Source organism: Halichoerus grypus, chromosome 3 (genome assembly GCF_964656455.1).
Source record: "Halichoerus grypus chromosome 3, mHalGry1.hap1.1, whole genome shotgun sequence".
NCBI lineage: Eukaryota > Metazoa > Chordata > Mammalia > Carnivora > Phocidae > Halichoerus > Halichoerus grypus.
This window is the reverse complement of record NC_135714.1, coordinates 83,994,616-84,012,939: the sequence shown is the minus strand read 5'-3', so window position 1 is coordinate 84,012,939 and position 18,324 is coordinate 83,994,616. Positions and strand designations below refer to the sequence as shown.

At 34.1% G+C, this 18,324-nt stretch overlaps 2 protein-coding genes across 8 annotated transcripts in view; one reads left to right on the top strand and one right to left on the bottom strand.

Annotated features, from left to right (window-relative positions):
* The window catches only part of CISD2 (CDGSH iron sulfur domain 2), a 112,765-nt gene that overhangs the window by 53,954 nt on the left and 40,487 nt on the right, over positions 1-18,324 (bottom strand). The gene's annotated exons all lie outside the window — the stretch shown is intronic.
* SLC9B1 (solute carrier family 9 member B1) overlaps positions 1-18,324 on the top strand; it is an 86,282-nt gene that overhangs the window by 46,522 nt on the left and 21,436 nt on the right. For 6 of the 7 annotated variants that reach the window (XR_013446417.1, XM_078069024.1, XM_078069023.1 and 3 more), the window contains 4 exons: positions 8,939-9,114; positions 13,104-13,210; positions 14,297-14,446; positions 17,885-17,993. Coding sequence is in view for 6 of the 7 variants with exons in the window: in XM_078069024.1 (XP_077925150.1) it covers positions 8,939-9,114; positions 13,104-13,210; positions 14,297-14,446; positions 17,885-17,993 (542 nt within the window). In the remaining variant the exon portion in view is untranslated. The remainder of the gene's footprint in view (positions 1-8,938; positions 9,115-13,103; positions 13,211-14,296; positions 14,447-17,884; positions 17,994-18,324) is intronic. The other variant, XM_078069026.1, reaches the window with a different exon arrangement.

The following is an 18,324-nucleotide window of genomic DNA, read 5'->3' as shown; positions in this document are numbered from 1 at the left end:
TTTTAAAATAAAGGTAAGTATAGAAGTTACTAAGATTTTTTATTATCCTTAATTCGTATTTCTGTTGCAGCAACTCCTAGATTCATTTTTCCTCCCATTTGAGTACTTTCACCAAAATTATTGTTTGTTTGTTTAAAGATTTTATTTATTTATTTGACAAAAAAAGAGAGAGAAAGAGAGGGAGAGAGAGCACAAGCAGGGGCAGCTTCAGAGGGAGAGGGAGAAGCAGACTCCCCACTGAGCAGGGAGCCCGACGCAGAGCTCAATCCTAGGACTCAAGATCATGACCCAAGCCAAAGACAGATGCTGAACCTACTGAGCCACCCAGGTGCCCCTCACCAAAATTATTGTTAATGTGGGTCTTTGTGTGACAAATCTTTTGAAGCCTTCTATGCTTGTGAATATTTTCACAAAATTATGAAACCTTCATATGTGAATGACTATTGGGCTGATTTTAAAATGTCCAAAATGGGAGCACCTGGCTGGCTCAGTTGGTAGAACATGTGACTCTTGATCTTGGTGTTGTGAGTTCAGGCCGCATGCTGGGCGTAGAGATTGTTTAAAAAAATAAAAATTTTAGAGGGAGAGAGAGAGGGAGAAAGAAGGAAAGAAGGAAAGAAAAAAGAAAGAAAGAAAGAAAGAAAGAAAGAAAGAAAGAAAGAAAGAAAGAAAGAAAGAAAGAAAGAAAGAAAGAAAGAAAGAAAGAAAAAGAAAGAAAGGAAAATGTCCAAAATCATTTTCTTTAAACTTTTTAAAACTGTTCTCCTTGCTATTGAAAAGTCTGATGTCAATCTAATTCTTATTCTTTTGTAGATAACCCTTCTGTCTGGATGTTTTTAGACTTTCCTGTCTTTGATTTTCCTAAATATTACTGTAAATTATTTAGATATGGGTTATTCTATTGTCTGTATGACCCTTTATTTAGATTTAAGGTCTTCTGTTTTTAATTAAGGGAAATTTACTTTCATTTTTTCTTTGAGTATACCATCTTCTCTAGTTTAATATATTTATCTTTCTGGCACTCTTTATTTTTAAGATTTGTTTATTTATTTTAGAGAGAGAGAGTGAACAAGTAGTGGGGCGGGGGAGCAGAGGGAGAGAGAATCCTGAAGCAGACTCCCCACTGAGCACGGAGCCCTACACAGCTTGATCTTAGGCCACTGAGATCATGACCTGAGCTGAAAGTCTGCTTGTTAACCAACTGAGTCACCCAGGCACCCTCTGGTACTCTTATCTAGATAATGGCACATCTACTGCTATTCTTTTTTTTTTTAAGATTTTATTTTCAAGTAATTTCTACACCCAGCATATCCTTCTCACTCATTTTAATCCTTACCTATCTTGAATTCTACTTTGTCAGATATTAATATTTCTCTCCTGATTTGTTGTGGCTACCCTATTTGGAATGAATTTCTCCATCCTTGAATTGTTAAACTTTCTATTAAAGTATAACTCATATAGAAAGAAGTGTAAAGTATATGAATGTACAGTTCCTTGAATAATTAAAAAGTAAATATTCATTTAACCATCACCCAGATAAAGAAGTAAAATACTACCAGTACCCCAGAAGTGCCCTTATGTTCTCTCCTAATCACTTCTCTCCCTCCTCTCCACAGGTAACCACTGTACTAACTTCTAACACTACAATTTAGTTTGCATGTAGTTATACTTTATATGAATGTAATCATATAGTATATATTCTTTTGGGTGTAGCTCTTAAACTCAACATTGTATTTGAGATTCACCCATGTTATTGTGTGAACATAGTTCACTTTCTTTTTTCCATAGTATATCTGTATGAATATACTAGTTTGTGCATTCTATTGTCAGTGGGAATTTGCATTGCTCCTAGTTGGGGGTTGTTATTACCAATGCTCTTACAAACATTCTTGTAAAAAACTCTTGGTACACAGTTTCCTATAAGTACATAACTAGGAGTTGAATTGTTGGTTCATAGGGTAACTATATGTTTCAAAGTTTGGATTATGTCAAATTATTTTTCAGAATTCCTAATTTACATTTCCACCAGTAGTATATAAGAGTTCCTGTGATTCCAATTCCTGCCAACACTTGGAATCATCAGTCTTTTTAATTTGAACAATTCATATGGGTATGTTGTGATATCTCATTGGGATTTTTATTTCTATTACCCTGATTTATAATAAGGCTGAAGAGTGCCTGTTATGTTTCTTTCCCATATTTCTAATGGGCTTTTGGTTATTGTTGTTTTTTCTGATTTATTGGTAGGAGTTCTTAACATATTCTGGATACTAGTCCTTTGTTAAATGTGTTACAAATATCTTTTTCCATTTAGCAACTACCCTTTTCACTCCATTAATGGCAGAAAATTTTCATTTTAATGTAGTCCAATCTGTCATTCTTTTCTTCATTATTGGTACTTTTTGTTTAAGAAGTCATTCCCTATCCAAAGTCATAAAGATATTCTCTATATTATTTTCTAGGAATTTTACTGTTTTACCATTCACATTTAAATCCATAATCTACCTTAAATTGATTTTTTATGTTTAGCATTAGATAGGGCCAAGTTTTTTCTTTCTCCCACCTTCTCTGCCCTCAATATCCAATTGACCCTGCACCATTGATTTAAAGGACCACTTCTTCCAGTCCCACTGCTGTATAGTGTAACCTTTGTCATAAATAATCTGTCCATATAAGTATGGGTCTGTTTCTGGATTCTTTATTCTTAACCAGTGGTCCATTTTTCTATCTTCTGTGTTAAATACACAGTTTTTATAATTATTGATATCTTATAGAACAAAACTTTTATGATCTCCAAATTGTCTTCACTATGCATAACCTTTTGTATTTCCATATAAATTTAGAATCATTTTGTCAATTTTTACCAAATTTTGATTGAAATTATACTGAATCTATCAATTAGGAGATGATTGGTACATTTATAATATTGAGTTATTCAATTCATACCCATGGCCTGCCCCTCCATTTATTTAGGTATTCTCTAATTTTTCTTAATCAAAAGGTTTTTATTTCCTACATAGAATTCCTGTGTATATTTAATTAGATTTATTCCTAGGCATTTGATAGTTTTGATGCAATTATAAATAGTACTTATATATGTTTAGGTTTTTACTATTTGTCACTGGTATTTAGAAATATTATTTAATTATTTTCTATATTGCTTTTGTCTCCAGCAACCTTGCTGGGCTCATTAATTCAAATTTATCTGTAGGTTGCTTTGGTCTTCCTTTTTCTCTTTTTTTTCTTTTTTAAAGATTTGTTTATTTATTTGACAGAGAGAGAGAGAGATAGCGAGAGCAGGAACACAAGCAGGGGGTGTGGGAGAGGGAGAAGTAGGCTTCCCGTTGGGCAGGGATCCCCACGCAGGGCTCCATGCCAGGACCCTGGGACCATGACCTGAGGCGAAGGCAGACGCTTAACGACTGAGCCACCCAGGCGCCCCTGCTTTGGTTTTTCTAATGTACAGCTATGTCATCTGTGGATAATGACAGCTTTACTTCTTTCTTTCCAATAAGTATACCATCTACTTTTCTTTCTTTGTGGCACTGATTAGACCCTTAAATATAATGTTAATTAGAAGTGGTGATAATAGGCATCTTTGTCTTGATTCTATATTTGTCATAAGTTTTTTGTAGCTGCCCTTAATAAGATTAAGTAAATTTATCTCTGTTCTTAGTTTGCTAAGTTTTTATTATAAATAGGTATAGAATTTTATCAAATAATTGTTTTGCTTCTACTGAAGTAATACGAATTTTCTCCTTTATTCTATTATAGTGAATTATGTTAATTAATTTTCTAATGTAAACCAAACTTTCATTTATGAAATGGATTCAATTTATTTATCATACTTATAATTTTCAACTTTTATGTACCATTTTGTCTTAGATGTATATCTTACTAACAGCTCAGAGCTAAAGTTTTAAAATTCAATTGAAGGGGCTCTTTCTTTAAAACTTTTTTTTTTTAAGATTTTATTTATTCATTTGAGAGAGAGAGCACAAGAGGGGGTAGAGTCAGAGGGAGAAGCAGACTCCCTGCTGAGCAGGGAGCCCGATGTGGGGCTCGATCCCAGGACTCCGGGATCATGACCCGAGCCGAAGGCAGTCGCTTAACTGACTGAGCCACCCAGGCGCCCTGAAGGGGCTCTTTCTTAATAGGTCCATCCAACCAATTCCTTGTAGGTCAATTTTGACTTAACCTTGCTTCTATTTCACTTTTTAAAATATTATACATTCATGTGAATTTCATTCTTTTTTCACTTTTCCTACCTTTTGTTGGATTAAAAGCATTTACTTTGTTCCACTTTTGTTTATTCCTTTAATATTTAGAAATTACAAACTCATTCTCCTAGTAATTAACCTATAATTTTACAAAAAGCATACTTAAATTTATAGCATGTTTTCCCTTTCCTTCACTCCCTTATATATTCCCCAGTTGATATAATCTAGAATTTTACTCCCAAGAATATTTTTAAGTTTTCTTTACAATGAACACTTAAGTAGATTTAGCAATGAATTTCACTGCTCATCATTATCTCTTATGATGATAATCATAATAACTATAGTAGTAGCATACATTTATATAGTGTTTACCATGTGTCAGGCAATTTGTGAAGTATTTGATAATTTATTTAATCCTCACAAAGTTCTGTGAAATAGATACTATTATTATTCCCATTTTTTTACATACAAACAGAGACAAAGAGATGTTACATAGTTTTCCTAACATCAGACAACTAAATAGATATGCCAGAACTTTGGCAATGGCTAGAGCCTTCATTCTTAATGTCTACATTATGCTGCCTATGCCCTTTTATTTTTTTTAAACTCCTTTCTTTTGTACTAAATATTTTTCCTGATGAGTTGATCTTCTAGTTCTTTTAAAACTGATCAGTGGATAATAAACTGAATCATTGAATGTCTGAATATGACTTCTGTGTGACTCAGTATTGAATTTTAGATTCAAAATTCTTTTCCCTCAATACTTTAAGGATATCAGTGTTATCTCTTTGCATTAGTTTTGCCCTTGAGGAATCTCTTATCAAACTAATTTTTAATTCCTTTTCTAGGTAGGCTAATCCAGTCTTTTTTTTTTTGTCTCTCTCTCTTTGGAAGCTCGGTTTTCTGAATTTTTCCAACTAAAAATTTCTTGCTATACAAAGTATGTTCCTTGGACAGCAACATTCGTATCACCTAAAAGTTAGAAATGCAAAATCTTGGGCCCCATCCCAGACTTTTGAAATAGAATCTGCATTTTAATGAGATTCTCATGTAATTCATTTTCATATTAAAGTTTGAAAAGAGCAATCTCAGATAGGTCTTTTTATTTAGTGAAATTTTTCAAACATGTACAAGAGTAGAGAGAATAATAACAAAATAACAAACACCAAATATCCTTAATTTAAACTTAATAGTCCCTAATCAATCCTAAAGTAAACTACACACATAATGGTATTTCACCCCTATATCCTACAGTATGCATTTCTAAAAGGTAACAGCATTTTTCTTATTAAATTAACAACAATTCCTTAATATCATTAGGCAAGTCTTTTTAAAATTTGTTCTATTCAATATTTGGTGTGATGTTTCAATCAGAGGATTGTGTATTTTTTTCAGGACTTGATTATATCTTTTACCTCTCTGAAGTTCTCTTCTATTATGTCCTTTTGTAACTCCCTCCTCCATACCTATTAAGTTTTCTTTATACTTTCTATGTGCTTACCTTTTTGCAGTATACACTGAAAAATTTTCTCTGCACAGTTCTCTAGCTTATTAAATCACTCTTCAGCTGTGTTTATATCACCCATTTTTTTTAATTTGGGGAATTTATTGTTAATTTCTAGGAACTATCATTAAAATTTTATGGATAGATGCAGTATACTTTCATGATTCAGAGGATATTTATAGTTATTCTGAAGTCATGTTTTGGTGGCTTTCTTCCTACTACATCTCTTTTCTCAGGTATACATTTTTTCCACTTAATGAACATGGTGCCTCAAAGTGATAGACTTCCCTAAATATTTTGTGATACTTTAATGGGGGCCCATTTTTGTATTTTAATCTTCCCATTAACTTGTGATTACTTTATCTATTGGCTTTTGTCTTCTTGCAGGGAATAGTCCAATCATGTAACCAAGCAAGGTATCTTAGAAGCTCAGGCTGAGATTAAGATTCTTACGCAAGTAATGTTTTGAGGGAGTTCTCAGTAGAAACCTCTGAATGAAGGAAGCTAGATAGACTATGGGGAAAATCAGTGGTTCCCAAACTTTGCTATACATTAAAATCACCTGGGGAGCTTTTAAAAAATCCCAACAATCAGAAGAGTAATGTCAGCAAGATGGCAGAATAGGAAGCCCCAGCTCTCCTTCTTGCACAACACTGACTTAAATACATAAGAACCAGATTACCTTTGTGAGAACTCCAGAAACCACTTGAGAGGTTATAGCATCCCATCCAAGTACAAGGCCAAGAAGAGACACATTGGAGCAGTTAGAATATTTCATTGCATTTACCCACCATACCTCACCCCCTCCCTGCACAGCAAGGGGCAACCAGGAGAAAACTCCCAACTCCTGTCTTCTCCATCAGGAGGGAAAGAAAAAAGCTGGAGTATGTGTCCTACATTTTGGCTTTTTGACCCAAGGGACTGGTTTCTGTCTCACCTGACTCAGAATACTGGCAGAAAAAAAGAGTGGCACACTTTGGATACCTGAGAACAAAAGATCTCAAATAAATATTTGCACACCCATGTTTATTGGAACATTATTTGCAATAGCCAAGAAGTGGAAGCAGCCCACATTGACAGATGAATGGATGAAGAAAATGTGGTATATACATAGAATATTATTCACCTGTAAAAATAAAAAAAGAAAGAAAGAAATCCTGTCACATTCTACAACATAGATGGACCTGGAGGACATTATACTGGGATAAATAAGCCAGAACAAATACTCTGATTCCATTGATATATCTAAAGTAGTCAAAACCATAGTAATAGAAAGTAGAATGATGGTTGTCAGGGTCTTGGGTGAGGGAGAAAGGGGAGTTGTTTGATGGATATAGAGTTTTAGTTTTGTAAGACAAAAAAGTTCTAGAGATCTGTTATACAACAATCGGAATATAGTTAATACTACTGAACTGTGCACTTAAAAATGATTAAGAGGGTAAATTGTTTATTATGTATTTTTTGCCACAATTTAAAAAAATTGTTTAAAATCCTAGTACTCAGGTCAAATTCCATCTTAGATCAGTATGTCTTAGAATGGGAGACAAACATCAGTATTTTGAAAGGTCCGCAAGTACAAGGTGTCAGCCTCTAAGATCACTCCCAGTGATCCCTGCTTTCTGATATTTATACCTTTGTGTAATACCGTCTTCTTGAATATGGGCTGGACTTACTGACTTGCTTCTAATGAACAAAATACAGTAGAAATGATAGAATGTCATGAGACATTCTATGTCATGAGAAGACCATGGCTTCTATCTTGTGTGTTCTCTCTTGCATTTTCTTTGATTACTTGTCTTGAGGGAATCCAGCTGCCATATCATGAGTGGCCCTGTTGAGAAACCTCCAGGGCAAAATATTGAAAGTCTGCCAACAGCCATGTGAGTAAAGCAGATCTTCTACCACCTTGTGAGAAACCTTGATTCAGAGGCACACAGCTAAGCCATACCCAGATTCCTGACCCACAAAAATTGTATGATAATAAGTGTTTGTTGTTTTAAGATACTAAAATTGGGAGTAATTTGTTAAGCAGCTCCCGATAAATAATATACCAGGTGATTCCAATGTGCCATAAAGTTCACAAACAATCGAACTAGGCAAATAAGTATTTTCAGGGAATTCTAGGCTCTTCTTGAGTCTACAGGGAAATCTTGAGAAAAAACTGTATCAGAGAGATTGTACAGCCAGAGAGGCAAAGGTGCTAAACTATCAGACCCTCTCTATCAGTCAGTAATTCACAGGGGCTGTCTGGAAGAAGGAGGAGTAGGAAGACCTCCTTAGCTTCCCCACGTAAGCCCTTCTCAGCAGGGTAAGACTGCTAGAAAGCTGCAGGTGTCAGGGGTTAGCGGCCAACAAGCAGCACCTGGGGGATGTGTGCGCTCGCCTGGTAAACGGGTTCTGGTGGGGCACCAAGATCATCTCTACACAAGGTATATACTTCAGCCTTTATAAAGTGAACGTGGAAGAGATGAGGTAAGGTACTGAATGGTATATACCAACAAAAGAGATTCTGAGCAGGAGTGTCCTCATTCCTCACGGGTGTCATCATCCACCCCGGGAATTTTCTCAGTTGCCTTTGTAACTTAGGTGCCCACACTCATTGTTCCTTCTTTGGGGCAGACATCCATTCCTTACTGACTTGTTCAAGAGTTAGAAATGGGGTGGAGAGTACATCTGTCTGGCCATTCTTACAGTGGTACTCCAAAGAGTCACCCATTGGATTTCCTCAGATTTCCCCTGCTCCCAGCATCTGCCATTTCTGGGCTTGGAGCATTTTTAGAAGTATATCATATCTTTTGTAGCAATGTTTACTCACACACACTTGGCTTATGATTTCCTTCTTCAATCTTAAACTCTTATCTTCCTGGGATATACTTGGTTTCTTATCCATTAAGGATTCTCCTTTTTTTTTTTTTTTTCTAGTTAGGTTATGGGTTTTCGTATTATTTTTATATCTTCATCTCAAAGGATTTAGGAATGAAGGGAGAGGCAATTTGTGCCCAAACCAACATCTTGAATGAAATCTCTATAAACTTTCAGCCAGCAGAAAAAATGTGTGAAAAATTTTACCCATTAAATGATACTGACTCAGCATTTTTACTTTTGAAGTTATTGTAAATCTGAAAAGGTTAATGTATTTGTTGTAAAATTTAATATAAAACACTACTTTGTTAAAAGGATGTTTTAAAATTGGTTTTCAAAGTCTTTCTAATAGTTTTGTACTAGGTGCTGTCTCTCCTGCTGTGGTTGTCCCTTCCATGCTCCTTTTGCAAGAAAATGGATATGGCATTAATAAAGGCATCCCAACCTTACTGATAGCTGCTAGCAGTTTGGATGACATCATAGCAATCACTGGATTCAATACATGCTTGAGCATAGTCTTCTCCTCAGGTAAACAAAATACAGCAACTGCCATCTCATTGCAGCTTTTTCCGGTTCTTTAAACAAGGTTTCTGGCTTTGCTTCTTTATTAACATTTATTTATTTTGACATGTAACATCTTTTTATTCTTCATAGAAAGCTCATTCTAGAGCAGGGAAGAAGTTTCAATGGATTGAGAAACCACTAACACACATGATTTTATTTTCATAACCATATATTGTAATTAATCTGATAACCCATATTATTATCATTTTTCTGTTTATGTTGGTTTGGAATTTTATCACAGTTTTCAATAGAAAATTTTAAGCAGCAATATTATTAAGTACTGCTATTTAATATATATTTCTAAAATGTGCCTTTTTGGCCATCATTATAAATAACTGGTTGTTCTGTTACTAAGACAACCTAAATATATAGAGTATGAACAACTGTGTGCCTTTTTGGTAGTGGTGGGACAAGATCTGCAGCAATTCTGAATCCCAAGGTAATATTTGGGCTTGAATGTCCAATAAATTGTGAAAGTAAATCTTTCCACGTGTTGTAATGCTTTAATTATCTGCAATGTTTGAAATTCCATCTTCTGTATTATTGAAGCACCAAAATATTTAAGTTGAAAAGTAATATGTATAGTTTCTCTTAAAATCATAAGACATAAATAAGAAGGAAAAAAAGGAAAATATAAAAATAAACTCTGCAACATACCCTCAGGAATAATAACTGACTCTTGATATAAATCCAGACTTTCTCTTTCTCCCTCTCTCTCTCTCCCCCATTCTCTCTGACTTCCCTCCCAATATTCTTATAAAATTATAAGAATCGGCCATACTTTCTTGTAACCTGAGTTGTTTTGTACTTAATTGTATATCACCAACATGTTTCTTTTCAGTAAATATATTTCCATGACATTTTTAATGGTTGTATAGTTTTCTGTTGGCTGTATCATACTTATGTAACCTGTTGAAAACTGAAGTTGACTCCAATATTCACTATTAAAATAATGCTTGGTTGAACACCTTAGAGCTAAATAGTTGTACCTAATCTTAATATTTTCATAGTCTCAAAAGTGAAATTGTTGAGATAAAAGTATAAAAGTTATAAGCTTTTTGAGATATATTACCACAATGTCATGTCCTACCAGGGTGGAAAAGCTTGCCACTTTCTCTTCACCTTCTTCAGAACTTGGTATTATTAGTCTTTTATATCTTTGTTAATTTGATAGGTGAAAGGTGAGGCCTCTTAAGATGAAGTACTTTGAATACTAGTGATATTTTAAAATGTTCATGTTTAATGACCATTGGCATCCTGTTTTATAAATTGCTTTTCTTGAAATCCTTTGCTTTTATCTTATATGTGTGTTCATCTTTTGTTCTTTTGTCAAGATTCTGCATAAAGTTAGGAATGATAACCTTTTGTTTTATGTCCTATAGTTTTCCACATTTATAATTTTTCTTTTAACTTTATCTTTTTTTACAATTCAGATTTTTCAAATTTTTTATTGTCAAATCTGACAATCTTTTCCTTCATGACTAGTATCAGTAATTCTTTTAAAAAATATTTTTTGTGTTCCTCTTCCATTGTGCCAACAATTGTGCCAAACACTGAGGATAAACAGTGAACGACAATATTAGCTTTTATTGAGTAATTGCTTGGTACTTGCTCCAAGTTCCATAGCTATTTCCACTCATTTAATAGTCACACATCAGTGCTATACTCATTTTACAGAATAGGAAACCAAGGAACAGAGGTTAAGTAAGTTGCTCAAAGTCACAGATCCAAAAAGTAGGGAAGCCAAGATGCAATCTGGCAATCTGACCCCAGACCCACACTTTTAAGTGCTATTCTGTACTATTAACACAGCAGAGAAGACCATGAGGCTCATGTTCTCAAGGAATTTGTATTAAACAAATAATTACAAAATGTGATGAATAGTACATAGTATAAGGTACTATGGAACATGCTACAGGAGATCAAACCTAATTTGTGGAGGACAGAAAAAGTAAAAAAAAAAACAAAAGCAGCTACATGCTTAGAAAATCCTCTTGATTCATGACTATGTAAATGGTCACTTAAAATGTTAAGGACTTTTGGGGTGTCTGGGTGGCTTAGTCGGTTAAGTGTCTGCCTTCAGCTCAAGTCATGATCCCAGAGTCCTGGGATTGAGGCCCTCTCCCTGCCGCTCAGCCGGGAGTCTGCTTCTCCCTCTGCCCTTCCCCCTCTCCTGCTCTCTCTCTCTCTCTCTCTCTCTCAAATAAATGAAATATTTTTAAAAAAATGTTAAGGACTTTCAAGGTTTTATTTTTTACATTAGATCTTCAATACATCTACATTTTGGAATATGGTAGATACGGAGACCTAACCCTATCTTCTGGGTCAGTTGGCCTTTTTGTCATTATATAATATCCTTCTTTATCTCTTGTGACTTATTTGTATTTGACTTAAATTCTATTTTGTCTGATATAAGTATGACCACCCTGCTGTCTTTTGGTTATCATTTGCATGGAATATCTTTTTCTATCCCTATATTTATAAAAATGTGAAGTGATCATTTCAATCACATATAAAAATTCTAATCCTTTACATCTCGCCCTCTTCCCTTTGTTATCCATGTCACAAATTATATCTTTTTATGTTGTATATCTACTAATACAGTCTTTTTAAAAAGATTTTATTTATTTATTTGTCAGAGAGAGAGAGAGCACAAAGCAGGGGGAGCAGCAGGCAGAAGGAGAGGGAGAAGCAGACTCCCCACTGAGCCGGGAGCCCGATGTGGGACTCGATCCCAGGATCCTGGGATCATGACCTGAGCCGAAGGCAGATGTTTATGACTGAGTCACCCAGGCGTCCCCATTAATACAGTCTTATAGTTATTTTTATGTCTTTAACTTAAATTCTATAACAGAATTGAAAGTGATTTACTCACCACCATTACAGTATTACAGGATTCTGAATTCATCTATGTATTTACCTTTACCAAAGATTTATATTTTTGTGCTTTTGTGTTGCTAACATCCTTTTACTTCTACTTGAAGGATAATCTGAAAGATAATCTTGTAGAATAGTATTCTTCATTGGCAGTTTTTTTCCTTTCAACACTTTGAATATACCATCACACCCCCTTCTGGTCTGTAAGGTTTCTGCTCTGAAATCCTCTGATAATTTTATAGGAGCTTTCTTGTACATGATGAATCATTTTTCTCTTGCTGCAACTTCTTAATTGGTTTGTGGAGTTCCATTAAGGCTTTTGGACTGTATATTGTTGTTAAGTTAATGCCTCTTTGAAGGATCAAGGTTCTGGGGCTTCCCATTCTACCATCTTGCTGTTGTCATCCTGCATTTCTGTTATTTTTTCGTGGAAAAACATTTCTAAAATATATATATTTACACATCTCATTGAGCTAAAATAGCATAACAACTTTTTTTTGTGACGTAGATCTTTTTTTAAAAATTTTTACTCTAAACTACAGATATGGGCACATAAAATATGTTGCAAACTCAATTGACTGCTGACTCAAATATTCCTAGTGTTGATCCTGGAGTAAATCTTTTTTTTTCTGTTGTTGTTAAATTTTTCTTTTTATGTTTAAGTCATTTCTTTCTTTGTGTAACAGTTTATCAGAGAAGAAACATCACCAGACCTGTGACGTGCCAGAGGTGCTCCTTTGTCCAAACTCTGTCCATTCTTCCACCTCACCTGGTCTTTTAGGTTGTGTTTATAAGGGAACACACAGTGGCTTATTACTTCCTTGTTTTCTGGCCTATATTTTCAATGAACTTTTCTGAATTGTGTGTATTTATTAAATTATTTGAGAGTACATACTTAATTTATCAAATAGATCATTATGTTTTCAAGTATATGAATATCAAAGGCCCATTTTTGCATATTTGTTCTAGAAGATATGTGCTTTTCTCTATGAACCACCTAGATTTGATCTTCTGATATGTTAGGTATGTGAAAATATTACTCTATGAGATGTTTCCCTTATTGTGTGCCCTTACAGGTGGTATACTTAATAATGTCCTTGCGTCTTTTCGGGATGTACTTATTGGTGTGCTGGCAGGAGCTGTTTTGGGAATTTTTGTTCAATATTTTCCAAGTGGAGATCAGGTAAATAAAAAGTTACTATTTTTTAGAAGTGTAGTATTAGACATTTCTTTCAAAAATTTGAACTGCTGGAAGATCCATGAACTATTAAATGTAGTATTTAATTCTCTTTCCCCAAAATAGCCCCTAGTGCTACTCTCTGCTTAAAATGGAGCACAGTTGTGACTGATACAGGCCAATGGCCTTGACCGAAGTCTCTGCTTCCTGACTCGGCAAATAGAGTATCAGAAAAGTGTACTTAACTCACAGTACCTTCTCCATTCCACCCCAGCCCTTTATTCATTAAATTTCCTATTGACCACTGACAATTTTCCCTAATCTTTTTTCCTCAAATTTTCCCTTGAAACATTTTTGGGGAAATAGATTGCCATTTATCTCTGAATATTTTCTGACTTCAATTTACTCCCACTGCCTTTGACTAAGGCAACACTATTAAACTCAACCCTTTCCTTCCCTAAAGGATATGCCATTACTCTTGAATTTCTGTGACTTGCATCTTAATTTCTCTGTAACAGCTGTCTCAGCTAAAGAGATAGTCAAAACTTTAATTTTTAAGAATTCATTGGATATGGGGCGCCTGGGTAGCTCAGTCGTTGAGCGTCTGCCTTCGGCTTGGGTCATGATCCCCAGGTCCTGGGATCGAGCCCTACATTGGGCTCCCTGCTCCAATGGAAGCCTGCTTCTCCCTCTCCCACTCCCCCTGCTTGTGTTCCTGCTCTCGTTATCTCTGTCTCTATGAAATAAATAAATAAAATCTTAAAAAAAAAACTCATTAGATATGTAATAGGAACTACAGTTTATATGGGTCTCTTTCCTTCCTTCTTCACTTATAGCTAAAGTACTATAGCCATTTTACTGACATTAGTATCAGAGATGTGGCAGAAGATAAAACTTAATAATTGCAAAATTTTTCACTCGGTACCAAGTTTGCTAAAATTTTTGGTGAGGAAGTAAGTAAAAATTTTAGACACTATTTAATATAACATATAGAGACATGATACCAAAGGGTCAATAATAAGCAGTAGAAGATATAAATATTGTATTATATATTAAATGTAAATTAATTTCCAAATATCTATCTAATTCTAGACAAAACTGCCACTGAAGAGAGCTTTCCTTATTTTGAGTATGTGTGTTACTGCTGTCTTGGGAAGCCATCATATTGGTTTACATGCAGCTGGAGGATTATGCACATTAGCATTAACTTTTGTTGCAGGGATAAATTGGTCCACAGAAAAGGTGAATATTTTTAATACATAATTTTTTAAGATAAAATAACTATTTTTTTTACATCTATAATAGACATTTAGGAAATCTCTTTGTTCTAGTTGGAAGATGTTCCAGAAATTTGTGTCTTCAAGGATGTACATAAATCAATCAAGGAAATAAAATATTTAGGAAAAGGACCTGGAAATACACTAAAATGCAATCAGAATTGAGCTAACGCATCAGGCTGCTTTCTTTTTCCAAAGTTTTATGCAATATGATTATAGAACTTTTATTGATTTATTTTATTCATTAAAATTTGAGTTGTACAGTTAATCCATGAAAAATGCTCATAAAAGATTAGAACAATACAGAAGGCCCACATATAGAACAAAATGTAAAAGACTCCTTTTCCTCTACCACTCCCAATATCAGACCCCCCCTTCCCAGAATCAGTCATCTCCTTTAATCAGTTCTCCATTTGTAGACATTTAGGTTCTTTCCATTTTTGTTATTATAGTGCTGCTATGAGCAATCCTGTTCATGTGTCTTTTAACAAATGTACAAGTGCTTCTGTAAAATAGATTCCTAGAAATGTAATTGCTGAATTTAGAAATGGAATGTTTCTATTTTGAGGGATACTGCAAAATTATCCCTTCAAAGATTTTAAACAATCTGATGGGTAAGAAATGATACAACATTATTATTCTTTGTTTACATTTCTCTGATTAGTAGTGCAATAAATTTCTCTTCAAATATTCTTTTTTAACTACCTATTCATATTCTTTGCCCATTTTTTAATTGATTGATTTGCTTTTTTGTTCCCAGTTTATAGTTTCTCAATATGTTAGTGCTACTAATCCTTTGTTATGTATATATTGCATATAATTTTTGCTTATTTTCAACTTTGTTTATGATGTCTTTTATATTGCAGTAAAATTACCTATAGTCAAAGCTGACCATTATTCTTTTTTTGTTTTGGATTCTGTATCTTGTTTAAGAAGGATATCTTCACCCAAGATTATAAGATTGTAATCATGTCTTCTATAGTATCATCTAATACTTTGGTAGTTTCTGTTTGTTTTATTTTTGCATTTAGTTCTTTAATTCATCTGGAATTTATTTTTGTAAATGCTGTGAGATAAGGATATGTGTGTGTGTTCATAAACATGTATATATAAGTTCATTGCTGGAATCTATTTAATCCTACCTATTTAGTCCTGGGCCAATACCACTCTATTTTAAATTACTGTAGTTTTATGTCTCAAAACCTAATGTGGAAGATTCCCTCTCATTGTACTTATTTTTAAAGTATTTCTTGACTATCCCTGCACAAATTCTTTCTTAGATAAATTTTAAAATCAGCTTGAGAATTTCCCAACCCAAAAATTATGTTAGTGTTTTGTTTGTATTCCAATAAAATCATAATTGTAAAAGAAATTAAATGGTCAATAATAAATTATAATTAAATAAAATGAAAACTACTAAAATTCTTTTTTATATATGATAAAAGAAATCAAACAGTAAAGAATATATTTTAAAAATTAAAAGTAACAGGGGCACCTGGGTGTCTCAGTCGGTTAAGTGTGTGCCTTCAGCTCAGGTCATGATCTCAGGGTCCTGGGATGGAGCCTGGGTCAGGCTCCCTGCTCAGCAGGGAGGGGGAGTCTCTTCTCTCTCTCCCTCTGTACCCACCACTGCCCCCACCAGCTCATGCTTTCTCTCTCTCAAATGAATAAATAAAATCTTTATTAAAAAAATTTAAAGTAACAAATAGGATAATGTGTCACCATGAAGAAAGAGTAATATTGTTTTTTCTTTGTTTTTTCCTTTTTTAAACCTTACTTTTATAAATCAGAAAACCCAGTCATAAGGGAAATAGTTACAAACATAGTTTATACCCCAAAGGATATCACAGTTTTATGTGACTTCTTTAAAAAAAGATAAGCCCAGACTGAAACTAGAATCTCTTCATCCAAATTCCTTGAGAAGAGCCAGAGTACTGTTATATCAATAGGGGACTTTGTTGTAACCACTTAATTGGGGAAGTAGCCCTGGGAGAGGTCCTTTCTCAGAAAGGAAAGCCAGGCAAGCAACCAAGTTAGGAATCTATATATGTTTTTGGTTTGGTTTCAAGGAAAAAATAACACTGAAGTTTTCAACATGGGCCCTTTGGAAGCAGGCCTGACAGATCACTGACATGTTTTGCCTATAGCTTAGGACATATCTAGATTCACTTTCATGGGATTGGATTCCAAGATAATTGTCAGGGGAGGTCTTCTCAACTCCCTTTTAAGAGCTGAAATGGTGGCATAATATTGAGTATGTGCTCATCAGGCATGATGTAGTTCTAGTTCTGTCTCTGTTCAATTACCTTATTTAAAAAAGCTAGAATTCTTACTGAACCATTAAAACATGTCTGAAACTACAAAGATCTTATTTGTTCCATGACAAAATTACAAAATAATATTTTTATTGAGGGGCACCTGAGTGGCTCAGTCGTTAAGTGTCTGCCTTCGGCTCAGGTCATGATCCCAGGGTCCTGGAATCAAGCCCCACATCGGGCTCCCTGCTCAGTGGGAAGCCTGCTTCTCCCTCTCCCACTCCCCCTGCTTGCGTTCCTTCTCTTGCTGTGTCTCTCTCTGTCAAATAAATAAATAAAATCTTTAAAAATAATAATAATATTTTTATTGAATACCTTTGTAGAATTTTTTTTCTGGTTTCAAGGAGCATTTATTTCTATTTTACTTCTTTTTTTAAAGTTTTTAATTTAATTCCAGTTAGTTAACATGCAATTGTTATATTTGTTTCAGGTGTACAATAAAGTGTTTCAACACTTCCATACACTATCCAGTTATCATCACAGCAAGTGCACTCCCTAATCCCCTTCACTTATTTCACCCTTCCCCCCACCTACTTCCCCTCTTGTAACCATCAGTTTGTTCTCCATAATTAAGAACCTATTTCTTGGTTTCTCTCTCTCTGTTTTTTCCTCTTTGCTCATTTGTTTCTTAAATTCCACATATGAGTGAAATCGTATGGTATTTGTCCTTCTTTGATTTATTTCACTTAGCATTATACTCTCTGACCCTATCTATGTTGTTGCAAATGACAAGATTTCATTCTTTTTATGGTTGAATAATATTCCATTGTGTGCATATGTGTGTGTGTGTGTGTGTGTGTATACACATACATGTTCTTCATCCATTCATCAATCAATGGACACTTGGGCTGCTTCCATGTCTTGGCTATTGTAAATAATTCTGCTATAAGCTTTGATGATTTTTTTAACCAAATTCTACTTAAGTGTTTGAGTAAAAGAACCTACTCAATTTTTAAGCTTTAACATTTCTTCTACAAATATCTTAAGTTCATTAAAGGTTGAGAGACTTTAATTTTTAAAATGCAATTATTTTTAAGTGTCACAACAACTAAACACAATAACTAAAAATATATTATTCTTTTCTACAGGTTAAAGTCCAAAGAATTATTAAAACTACATGGTATATTTTTCAACCCCTTCTTTTTGGCTTGGTTGGATCAGAAGTATCTGTTGCATCTCTTCAATCAAATGCTATTGGTAAGAATAATTACAGGCACAAAAAATATAAGATTTGAAAATATTTAAGAAAACTATGAATAATTTTTATTTTATTTACAATATGTCTTAAATGCTATAAGAACCTTCTTCAGAAACTCATGTTGATACAGTTAATAACATACATTTGCTCTTCTGTTACCCTGTATGCCCTTTGTTACCAAAGACAGCTCTGAATACCTTCCCTGAGTGATCTGAGGAAAATGCAGATTGGAATTCTTTTCTGACAGAAAATATTACATACCATCAGCACCTCTTGAATACTTTCATTTATAGTGAAAGTTCAAAGTCTATTAGCTCAGAATTAAATAAA